General features: G+C 39.8%; 2 protein-coding genes across 3 annotated transcripts; both read right to left on the bottom strand.

Moving 5' to 3' along the window:
• Positions 1–774: 774 nt before the first annotated feature.
• On the bottom strand, positions 775–3,270 carry LOC133135789 (transmembrane protein 128-like). Its single transcript, XM_061253068.1, has 2 exons — positions 2,306–3,270; positions 775–1,357 (listed from the first exon to the last, which is right to left on the bottom strand). The coding sequence occupies exons 1-2, from the start codon at positions 2,533–2,535 to the stop codon at positions 1,258–1,260; spliced, it is 330 nt and encodes a 109-aa protein (XP_061109052.1). The 5' UTR covers positions 2,536–3,270; the 3' UTR covers positions 775–1,257.
• Positions 3,271–4,636: 1,366 nt separating this feature from the next.
• Positions 4,637–11,407, bottom strand: LOC133135516 (transmembrane protein 128-like). 2 transcript variants are annotated; one of them, XM_061252572.1, is made up of 5 exons: positions 11,271–11,407; positions 8,070–8,202; positions 6,168–6,329; positions 5,108–5,219; positions 4,637–4,903 (listed from the first exon to the last, which is right to left on the bottom strand). In XM_061252572.1, the coding sequence occupies exons 1-4, from the start codon at positions 11,377–11,379 to the stop codon at positions 5,120–5,122; spliced, it is 504 nt and encodes a 167-aa protein (XP_061108556.1). In that variant the 5' UTR covers positions 11,380–11,407; the 3' UTR covers positions 4,637–4,903; positions 5,108–5,119. The 2 variants fall into 2 exon arrangements, with proteins under 2 accessions (XP_061108556.1, XP_061108557.1); XM_061252573.1 differs by lacking the exons at positions 4,637–4,903; positions 5,108–5,219 and adding an exon at positions 5,226–5,504.
• Between the last annotated feature and the right edge of the window lie 1,128 nt (positions 11,408–12,535).

The following is a 12,535-nucleotide window of genomic DNA, read 5'->3' as shown; positions in this document are numbered from 1 at the left end:
GTTTCACCTGAAGTTGTAGATTTCTTGCTATGGTAGTTGCAGACCTGGCCTATCTGCCTTGTGCACTGGACTTATGTTCATGGCCTTACAACCAATCATACATGAATTGTACCTTATCTGTTGTTTGTTCTATGACCTTGATATGCACGGCTGTGTGGATCGCTTTGGATAAAAGTATCTGCAATGTAATGAACCACTTTTAAGCAGGTCTATATTTGTAATTCTACACAAGTTCTAGAAAATCCTCAACTGGCATCAGAAACAAACAAGGGTACAGGGTAATTGCACAGTTACTTTTGTGGGAAAAGTATTTAGGCAAACACATTGCATCAGAAGACCCACTGCACCCCCAGAATTCCATAGTATTTAAGAGTCTTAAGTCTACAGTTCCCAAAACCTAAAAGTCACTTGAGAATAACTTCACTAACTTTTTATGAATAGAGGTCTTTAATGCAGATAACATGTACGCTATTCCCTATGTTATTTAGAGTTTTATACATCATGCTAACCGCAGTGCTATTGTGTAGAAATACCATTTCTTAAATACCTGGAGTGTTTCTTAAAACCGTTGACTGGAATTTCTCAACACTGTGTACACACCTTCCAAAATCACTGTGCCAGTCTCTGCATACAAGGTCAACAAATCTGCCATATTGAAGATATGGTAAAGAAAAAACAATATATAAATAGTTTTAGTCTTCCATCTGAAATGTCAGAGCAGGACACAGAAAATAAATCAATTAGAATATTACACAGAAAACAGTGAAAACCAGCTTTGATAATTATGTTTTAATAAGAAAGTAATACAAAAAATGCCATGTACAGTGTTTGTTTTAATTACATAGAGTTGTATTAGAACACTGAAACTGAAAACAAATAAATAGCTTTACATACTAAACAATAAAAAAATTGTATTGGCATTTAAAAGCATTGGCATTTAGTATGAACAATATTAGATACAGTATAATCGCTGAAAGTAAAGAATGCATTCAACTTCAACATAAAACAGTCTCAACAGTCCAAATCAAGGTTGGGAGGAATCTGTGAAGGAGAAAATTTTATACATATATACATTACATATACAAATATATACATTTTCGGTAAAATTTAATTAAAACACCTGCATAGTTACAGAGTTACTGAAAACTGTTTGGATTGTTTTCATTATTGACCCAGGGCTAATGCAATCATGATGTTTATATTTCTTATTCATGCATATTTTGGGCTGGTGCATGTGGCGCTTACCTCAAGCCTGCATCAGCCCAGCATGGAAATAAGCATCAGCACCCCCATAAACTGGGTGAAAAGGATGACGGGAGTGAATATTGACCACACTGGCCACAGTGCTATATTAAAACTGGGGAACAAAACAAAAACGAAAAAAGAAGAAATTTCAGCCCAAACATTCGATTAAACCGATCTTCAGCCATATACACTCAGGGACCAATTTATGAGGCATTTATTACAGTTGTTCGTCCTCTGCTGCTGTAGCCGATCAACTGCAAGGCTCGACATGTTGACGGATGTTCTTTCCCGATTTATTTATTCTGATTTTTCAGCCTAATGATGGCCTGCTTTACTGGCATTGACACCTCTTTGGTCCTCATGTTGAGAAAACAGACTCCGAATGCAGGTGGCACTCCTAGAATAGGAATAGATCTTTTGCTACCACCTTATGCAATAAATACATCTGTCCAAGAAACATGAGCAGTCAATTGTCCAATTACTTTTGGACTGGGGGGGAGGGGGTAAATCCCTCCAAATGTGTTCCCTAAACCTTGTTGACCTTTACAGATACAGACATCATGTTGTTATCCTTGCCAGAAGTGGATGCACCAAATAATAAACCAGAGGTGCAAATAATTATGAAACCTTGATTTTGGTGAAATTTTTCATGAAAATGTTTGATTTTTGAAACATTAATAAAGCACAGTATTCCACATTGGCACTTTGAGTTTCTTATTATATTGGTTTTTTTTATGTGAATGGCGAGTCAGGGGTGTCAATAATTATTGAGTCCACTGCACGCATGCATTTCATTTTATATACAGCATATACATAAGTATTTGGCCAGTGGTAAAAATTTCTGTTCTTTTGGCTCTGTACCCCAGCACATTGGATTACAATTGAAATGAGGGTAAAGTACAGACTGACCACTGTCCAAACACTTAAGGGACTGCACTGTATATATAATAATCTGGATGTGATTTGAGCCACAGCATTATTCAGCTTGGAACAGAAATTGGGATTCTAGGTTAAGGAACCCCATCGGAGTCTCTCCCTGATAACGACAGGTAAATCCCACCAGCAGGACACAGCGATGAAGATGGCCGTGGTGACGGGTGCGAGAGCCGGGTACTCCTGGTCATAGTGCTGAATGCCCTTGAACCAATCCAGGTACAGGACACAGAACAACGCTAACGCCACGCTAATTCCCAGTAATACCACAGTGACACTGAACCACCAACTGCAACAAAACCACACATTAACACATGAACAGTTAGCAACATACTGCAAACACGCTGAATGCTTCATTTTGTATTATCCAAGTGGCAGATTGCCATTAAACACATTGCATCAGAAGAGCCACTGCACCCCCAGAATTCCATAGTATTTACAAGTCTTAAGTCTACAGTTCCCAAATCCTAAAATTCACTTGAGAATAACTTCACTAACTTTTTATGAATAGAGGTCTTTAATATAGATAACATGTACGCTATTCCCTGTTATTTTGAGTTTTATACATTATGCTAACCGCAGTGCATGACTGGCTATTGTGTAGAAATACCATTTCTTAAATAACTGGAGTGTTTCTTAAAACCGTTGACTGGAATTTCTCAACACTGTGTACACACCTTCCAAAATCACTGTGCCAGTCTCTGTAACTTGCATACAAGGTCAACAAATCTGCCATATTGAAGATATGGTAAAGAAAAAACAATGGGGTTTGAGTCTGGGAATAGACTGGGCCGCTCAAGCACAGTCAGAGACTTGTCCTGAAGCCACTCCAGTGTTGTCCTGGGTCATTGTTGCGCTGAAATGTCAACCGTCGCCCCAGTCTGAGGTTGTGTGCACTCTGGAGCAAGTTCTCTTCAAGTACCTCTCTGTATTTGGCTGCATTCCTCCTTCCCTCAATTCTGACCAGTCTCCCTGTCCCTGCCACTGAGAAGCACCCATATTGCATAATGCTGCCACCACAATTCTTCACCGTAGGGAATTAGCCAGGCAATGAGCAGTGCCTGGTGTTCACCAGACATAGTGCTTGGAGTTCCCACCCCATTGTTATTTAAGAGCCAATATTTCCAGAATGAAATCCAATGAGGCTGTTTTGCATGTATTGAATATATAAAGAAAATTTGCACAAAGTTTGAGTGGTTTGAATGGTCACCACCCACACCTCTGGTTGATTTTTCATAGAATGGCCCTATGGGTTATTGAGTGTAGATTAATGGGCAGTAATGGCTATTTTAACCATTTAAAATTACATCTATAACACAATAAACTGCACAAAAAGTCAAGGGGTCTGAGTACTTTCTGAAGCCACAGTAATTACAATGCTATATCAATTTTCAGGCAACAGTACATTACGCAGTGCAGTAGTACAGGGGCTCTCCACAGCCAATCACAGAGTAGACCAGAGGTGTGAGGCTCCAGTCCTGAAGTGGTGTAATTGCTGTTCATTGGCTGTTTTTTTAATGCCAGCACTTAAGTGGGCATTATTAATGTTAAAGATGCCTGTCATTGGTGGACTTTCATGCACAAAGCTAATGTGCAAATGCTTAGGAAGGAACCAGCAACCAGCAAAAAGAAATCTTAACATTGATCTAAGCTTGCCATGAGTCCATATTGTTTCAAAGGCTGAGACTGGCTGCTGATTGGAAGGGAAGCACAAAAGCTTACAAACACTGCAGGCCTTCAGGACACAAACTTGATGAACCTGCATTAAATGCATTGTCACTATGAAAATGTTCCCCTATATACCCAGCAAAGACAAAAACGCTCTTGTAATGTTGCTGCAATGTAGTGTCAATATTTCAACATTGAAAAAACATTCCAGCAACATTGTGAGAACATTTTGCTTAACCCCCCCCCCACACACCACCACCACCACCACCTGACCCCCATTGTTCTGCGCTAGTAACTTCCCAGTGGCAGATTGCCATTAAACACATTGCATCAAAGACCCACTGCACCCTCAGAATTCCATAGTATTTACAAGTCTTAAGTCTACAGTTCCCAAAACCTTAAAGTCACTTGAGAATAACTTCACTAACTTTTTATGAATAGAGGTCTTTAATACAGATAACATGTACGCTATACCCTATGTTATTTTGAGTTTTATACATCATGCTAACCGCAGTGCATGATTGGCTATTGTGTAGAAATACCATTTCTTAAATACCTGGAGTGTTTCTTAAAACCGTTGACTGGAATTTCTCAACACTGTGTACACACCTTCCAAAATCACTGTGCCAGTCTCTGTAACTTGCATACAAGGTCAACAAATCTGCCATATTGAAGATATGGTAAAGAAAAAACAATATATAAATAGTTTTAGTCTTCCATCTGAAATGTCAGAGCAGGACACAGAAAATAAATCAATTAGAATATTACACAGAAAACAGTGAAAACCAGCTTTGATAATTATGTTTTAATAAGAAAGTAATACAAAAAATGCCATATACAGTGTTTGTTTTAATTACACAGAGTTGTATTAGAACACAGAAACTGAAAACAAATAAATAGCTTTACATACTAAACAATAAAAAAATTGTATTGGCATTTAAAAGCATTGGCATTTAGTATGAACAATATTAGATACAGTATAATCGCTGAAAGTAAAGAATGCATTCAACTTCAACATAAAACAGTCCCAACAGTCCAAATCAAGGTTGGGAGGAATCTGTGAAGGAGAAAATTTTATACATATATACATTACATATACAAATATATACATTTTCTGTAAAATTTAATTAAAACATCTGCATAGTTACAGAGTTACTGAAAACTGTTTGGATTGTTTTCATTATTGACCTAGGGCTAATGCAATCATGATGTTTATATTTCTTATTCATGCATATTTTGGGCTGGTGCATGTGGCGCTTACCTCAAGCCTGCATCAGCCCAGCATGGAAATAAGCATCAGCACCCCCATAAACTGGGTGAAAAGGATGACGGGAGTGAATATTGACCACACTGGCCACAGTGCTATATTAAAACTGGGGAACAAAACAAAAACGAAAAAAGAAGAAATTTCAGCACAAACATTTGATTAAACCGATCTTCAGCCATATACACTCAGGGACCAATTTATGAGGCATTTATTACAGGTGTTCATCCTCTGCTGCTGTAGCCGATCAACTGCAAGGCTCGACATGTTGACGGATGTTCTTTCCCGATTTATTTATTCTGATTTTTCAGCCTAATGATGGCCTGCTTTACTGGCATTGACACCTCTTTGGTCCTCATGTTGAGAAAACAGACTCCGAATGCAGGTGGCACTCCTAGAATAGGAATAGATCTTTTGCCACCACCTTATGCAATAAATACATCTGTCCAAGAAACATGAGCAGTCAATTGTCCAATTACTTTTGGACTGGGGGGAGGGGGTAAATCCCTCCAAATGTGTTCCCTAAACCTTGTTGACCTTTACAGATACAGACATCATGTTGTTATACTTGCCAGAAGTGGATGCACCAAATAATAAACCAGAGGTGCAAATAATTATGAAACCTTGATTTTGGTGAAATTTTTCATGAAAATGCTTGATTTTTGAAACATTAATAAAGCACAGTATTTCACATTGGCACTGAGTTTCTTATTATATTGGGTGTTTTTGTGTCAATGGCGAGTCAGGGGTGTCAATAATTCTTGAGTCCACTGCACGCATGCATTTCATTTTATATACAGCATATACATAAGTATTTGGCCAGTGGTAAAAATGTCTGTTCTTTTGGCTCTGTACCCCAGCACATTGGATTACAAATGAAATGATGAGGTTAAAGTACAGACTGACCACTGTCCAAACACTTAAGGGACTGCACTGTATATATAATAATCTGGATGTGATTTGAGTCACAGCATTATTCAGCTTGGAACAGAAGTTGGGATTCTAGGTTAAGGAACCCCATCTGAGTCTCTCCCTGATAACGACAGGTAAATCCCACCTGCAGGACGCAGCGATGAAGATGGCCGTGGTGACGGGTGCGAGAGCCGGGTACTCCTGGTCATAGTGCTGAATGCCCTTGAACCAATCCAGGTACAGGATACAGAACAATGCTAACGCCACGCTAATTCCCAGTAATACCACAGCGACACTGAACCACCAACTGCAACAAAACCACACATGAACAGTTAGCAACATACTGCAAACACGCTGAATGCTTCATTTTGTATTATCCAAATGTTATATTTTTGACACTAGTTTGTTGCCTGTCTAGTAAATGGGCAAAAAGTATTTTTAAATGTCATTTTGCCAGTGGCAGATTGCCATTAAACACATTGCATCAGAAGAGCCACTGCACCCCCAGAATTCCATAGTATTTACAAGTCTTAAGTCTACAGTTCCCAAATCCTAAAATTCACTTGAGAATAACTTCACTAACTTTTTATGAATAGAGGTCTTTAATATAGATAACATGTACGCTATTCCCTGTTATTTTGAGTTTTATACATTATGCTAACCGCAGTGCATGACTGGCTATTGTGTAGAAATACCATTTCTTAAATACCTGGAGTGTTTCTTAAAACCGTTGACTGGAATTTCTCAACACTGTGTACACACCTTTCAAAATCACTGTGCCAGTCTCTGTAACTTGCATACAAGGTCAACAAATCTGCCATATTGAAGATATGGTAAAGAGAAAAAACAATGGGGTTTGAGTCTGGGAATAGACTGGGCCACTCAAGCACAGTCAGAGACTTGTCCTGAAGCCACTCCAGTGTTGTCCTGGGTCATTGTTGCGCTGAAATGTTAACCGTCGCCCCAGTCTGAGGTTGCGTGCACTCTGGAGCAAGTTCTCTTCAAGTACCTCTCTGTGTTTGGCTGCATTCCTCCTTCCCTCAATTCTGACCAGTCTCCCTGTCCCTGCCACTGAGAAGCACCCATATTGCATAATGCTGCCACCACAATTCTTCACCGTACGGAATTAGCCAGGCAATGAGCAGTGCCTGGTGTTCACCAGACATAGTGCTTGAAGTTCCCACCCCATTGTTATTTAAGAGCCAATATTTCCAGAATGAAATCCAATGAGGCTGTTTTGCATGTATTGAATATATAAAGAAAATTTGCACAAAGTTTGAGTGGTTTGAATGGTCACCACCCACACCTCTGGTTGATTTTTCATAGAATGGCCCTATGGGTTATTGAGTGTAGATTAATGGGCAGTAATGGCTTTTAACCATTTAAAATTACATCTATAACACAATAAACTGCACAAAAAGTCAAGGGGTCTGAGTACTTTCTGAAGCCACAGTAATTACAATGCTATATCAATTTTCAGGCAACAGTACATTACGCTGTGCAGTAGTACGTGGGCTCTCCACAGCCAATCACAGTAGACCAGAGGTGTGAGGTTCCAGTCCTGAAGTGGTGTAATTGCTGTTCATTGGCTGTTTTTTTAATGCCAGCACTTAAGTGGGTATTATTAATGTTAAAGATGCTTGTCATTGGTGGGCTTTCATGCACAAAGCTAATGTGCAAACGCTTAGGAAGGAACCAGCAACCAGCAAAAAAAAATCTTAACATTGATCTAAGCTTGCCATGAGCCCATATGGTTTCAAAGGCTGAGACTGGCTGCTGACTGTAAGGGAAGCACAAAAGCTTACAAACACTGCAGGCCTTCAGGACACACAACTTGAGGAACCTCCATTAAACGCATTGTCACTATGAAAATGTTCCCCTATATACCCAGCAAAAACAAAAATTCTCTTGCTGCAATGTACAACATTGCAATATTACAACATTGAAAAAACATTCCAGCAACATTGTGAGAACATTTTGCTTAAGCTGGGTATTCCACACTCACAAGGAGCAGAACAAGCGTCCTTCAATAGCACCGCTCCCTCACCCATTGATGCTGTCGTCCACCATTATAACGGCGAAGAAGTCGAGGTAGTAGGTCAACCCAACGGCAGCCGCGATCCAGAAGACAGAATGGCGGTTAATTCGAGGGAGGGGCTTTGCGTCTTTTTCCTCCGGACCTAGAGGGAAGAGGAGACCTCAAACTTTAAAAAGGAGCGAAAGTGAGTGGTTTAAATTAGCAATGGCCTACATTTGGTTCTAACTGTAAATTATGCAACTCAAACATTTGGAAAGATGGCCAAACGGCTTTCCAAATTTTTTCCAGGACACTTGTATTTCCTTTTCAGAATGTATTAGTTTTTTTTATCTGGGCATTTCCATCTTGTTTGCTCCACTTTACGATATTCTTGGCTGATTTGCTACCTTATTGTATTCTCAGGGTGCCACTGTAAAAGAGCTTTGCTACCAACTGGCCTCTTTTGGATTAAATGAAGGTCTCCATCTATCTATCAATAACGGAGTAATCTAATCACACAAGGCGCCACAGGTGTGGGCAGATGGAAGCTCCAGGTCTGAGGTGACAACAAGTTCTTGTGACATTGTGATGACACCCAAAATGTCTGCAGCCCGGAGACAAAATTATTATTATTACATTCATTTTTCAAATGCTTTTAATTCAAAAAGTGCATAAACTAATTGTTATGACCTGGTCTAACACTAATGCACATTTTTCTCTTCACAATAATTATATACACAAGGCCCAGGGTTTAGGGTTTCTTCTAAGACTTCATCCATGCATGTTCTGGCTTTGCAATAGGGGAAGGATATGGGGTAGCCAATGTGACCAATGAGCTTAAAGGCATGTTGGACGGGAGGCTAAACCAGGGTAGTGTGATGCACAGCGCACATCCTGACTTGTTACATCATCAAATTGTTTTAAGCAACCAAAGAGTGCTCTTAAAGGTGAAGTAGTTCAACATTTGGCTAAATTAGAAGAAACAAAAGAACACACATGGCTATCTCGCTACAGAGCTGGATAACTGACACCTGGTGGGGAGAATGCACTTAATCAGACTGCCGAAACAGCCCAGTATGGATCAGGGGCAGGGTTCAACAGCGCTCCTATTTTAGCCGCATTTGCAACTTTCTGTTCACAAGGGCATTACAATTAATGCCTCTCATTCACCCATTCACACACAGACTCATACCCCCAATGGTAAAAGGCTGCCATGCAAGTCACCAATAAGCTTGGGGAGATCAATTGAGGGTAGGGTGCCCTGCTTAGGACACTGCCAGACAACCACTCTTACCTCATGAGCAGGGTGACATTATTTTCACCAGAAAAAATATTTCGGAGCACATCTACTAATTGGGATGCATTAGCACGCTCTTACATTTCATTCAATTTAGGAGCAGAAGAGTTCCTTAGAAAATGTTGGCATAGAGCCCCGAACATGTGCTCCTTGAAAGAAATGTTAGGGTAGAACCCTAAGGAGGCAGTCCATGGAAAGGCACCCACCTCATAAAACTGAAAGAATATCACCCAGAGGAGTGGAAACAAGATTTGATGTGCTTGAGGACACACTAAGCAGCAAGGGGCCAAAAAAAAAATTGGCGACATGAAAAGGAGCCATTTATATAGCAGAATATGACGATCCATCTCTCAATCTCTGCTGTTCAGCTTCAGTGGCCTTTAAGGACACACTGGGCCTAAAAGTTGCCTGGATTGAAATGAATCTGCCTCAGAGCCCTAGCCTACCTTTTTCCCCTTAGAAAGCCGATAATCACTATAATTTAGCGGTGGATAAAACGTTTTTATGTTGACAGACAGCCATTGTAATACATAGAAATGGTGGCCAGCTGCTCGCTGGCAAAGCACCAAGGCTGACATGATTTGTGGTGTATAGAAATAAGATATTTTATTAAAGCAAGTGAAAACATTTAGCACACATTTTTAAACACTAAAAGGTAATGGTTGATGTCATGCCTAATTTTTTTTTTTAAAGATATCTTGGATTGTTCATTTGTGTTGCATTTTTACTTTTTACTTTTGCCCTAATCCCCAGTGGGCATTTCATAAACTTCTCCAGGCATTGTTATTTCAGTTATACAGTTAATGTAGTGCCAGTCAGACCTGCAAAGGGTTTGTGAGGTGCAACTATCAAATTGCAGCTGACTCAGTAGAACTGACGTACATACAAATTGGAACAATCAAGAACCAGTGGCTGATGTCCAAGATCGTCCCTCGTGATAAGACAATTGAGCACTGTAAACTACTACAGAGATCCTTTATGATACGACATTGCCCATTTATTGTGGTTGAAAGCAGGCGAAGACCATTTCGGGAGCGTGTCTAGACAACAGGAATCAAGTTTCGAAAATGAATATAGCCAACAAGTCACACAAGTGGTGTTAATGGATTTTTAGCAAGCAGTCTCTCCACCTAGCCTAATTTAGTAGCCATCTTAAATGCTCAGCATCCAACAGCTGCATTATATTTCCGATAGGTAACGTCAGTTAAGTTAGTTGTGCTGGTGTTATTCGTGGGAATGTCGATGTTAGATATTACTGAGTTTTAGATCCAAAGAGTTGATTTTAGAAATAATCTGGAATTATAAAGATGTTGATTTCGTGTCAATATTATACTTGGCTAACAAGCTAATATTAGCAGGGCATTCCTTTATTATCTGGTTATCCAGCAGTGTTTGCGTGTAAAGTCATGCGAAACTAAGCTAACTTACTGTAAAAAGGCGCAGTCGATAAACAAAAGCAGACGGTTCAAAGCAGTAATGTTAAGTCTACATTTTGTTATCCTCTTGCAAATAAACTAATATTAACATCAAGCAGCAAACGTAATGGGGCGAAATAAAACATGTTGTACAGTTGCCTTCGGATAAGAGGAAATAGAATTGAAACATAAATGTACCACGGCTAATTGTTGTGCAATACATTGGGCAAGTTTATATAGTGGTGGCTGCCAACACCACGTAGCCTAAGCTACATGAGCCAATTTCGTACGCTAGCTAGCTAACTAATCACTGGAATAGGTTCTCTTTAAAGCGTGCTGACAAGCGCCTTATTTTATCCAGCCAGCTAGCTAGGCTAGATAACTTAGCTAGCTAGCCAGCCAGCTAATGTAGTTGTGCATGCATGCAACTTAACGTAGCTACTAGTTACCCGTTACATGTTCATGTCATATGCATGTACAGATTAAATTAATCTAACAGTGTAGTGCCTATGAACTTACTCTTTTCGAGGCTGTCATCGTCTGAAACCCCGCGCAATAGAAATTCAGCATCTTTTTTAAAACGATTACGAAGAGTCTGAACCTCACTATCTACTAGAGTATCCGCCATATTGTTTGTATGCGAAACGTACTTCCGATTTTTTTAAAGGAGGGGTTAAGATGTGACGTTTCTGTCCTTCTTCTTCTTCTTCTTCTTCTTCCTTTGGTTTGGCCGACTAGCCCTGTTGCTCCTTAGCACCATCCAGTTTTATACCCAGGGATATTGTAGTCAGGAACTGGATAACTTTTACTTATACATTACATTACATTACATTACATTACATTACTGGCATTTGGCAGACGCTCTTATCCAGAGCGACGTACAACAATGTGCAAAGTGCATACCCATAACCAGGGATAAGTGCGCTGAAAGACCCTAGAGGGAAGTACAATTTCAACACGCACACGCACGCACCACAATCTGTTGATCTCCTTCTCCCAGTATCGTCCTTAAACTGAATTTATTTATGCCCACATCAGACAGCTCTTTAAATATGGTCATCCTCTCCTCTTCATACATCTTACAGTTTAGCAATACATGTGGCACTATTTCCCATCTTTGTGCTTTTTAGCCATACTACTTCCCAATCCACAATGACCCAGTCGCAACCATGTCATCTTAACCTAAACCTCCTGCTCAGGTTGCAAGTGAATATCAGTTTGTTGCACACCGGGTTTCACAGCTGACACATTCCCGATTTTATTTAGGGTAGACCATAGGATGAACCAAAGCACTAACGTTGAAGACAAGCGCACAATAGAGACCTGGGATATCAATTTTAGAGATAAAATGGATACAAAAGAAAGAAAGAAAAACTACATCTATGGCACTGGGCAGAACCAAGCACTAATATGAAAATGAAAATATTTCAGGACAGAGACAAAGACCAAGGGGCCAGATTAATTTAAAAAAAATAACTGCTATTTAAAAAATGTATGACAAGGCCACATGTGTTAACAAAAGAGGTGCCTTTAAAATGTGTAGCTTATAGATGGCTATTACTTATTATTTTGCCACTAGTGACAAGGGTCAGGGCCAATTCCGTTTCAGTCAGCTCAGGAAATGAAGTGGATTTCAATTAAACGACTGGAAAATGGGTAGAATTTTTCTACAGATCAATTGGACCTCAGTTACTTTCCTGAACTGGCTGAACTGAACTGGAATTGACCCCACCTTAGCTGCAAACACTCTGCAGGCATAATTCTTGATGTACAACTTTTCTGGC

This window comes from Conger conger, chromosome 8 (assembly GCF_963514075.1).
Source record: "Conger conger chromosome 8, fConCon1.1, whole genome shotgun sequence".
NCBI classification, from domain to species: Eukaryota; Metazoa; Chordata; class Actinopteri; order Anguilliformes; family Congridae; genus Conger; species Conger conger.
This window is presented reverse-complemented; position numbering and strand designations above follow the sequence as displayed.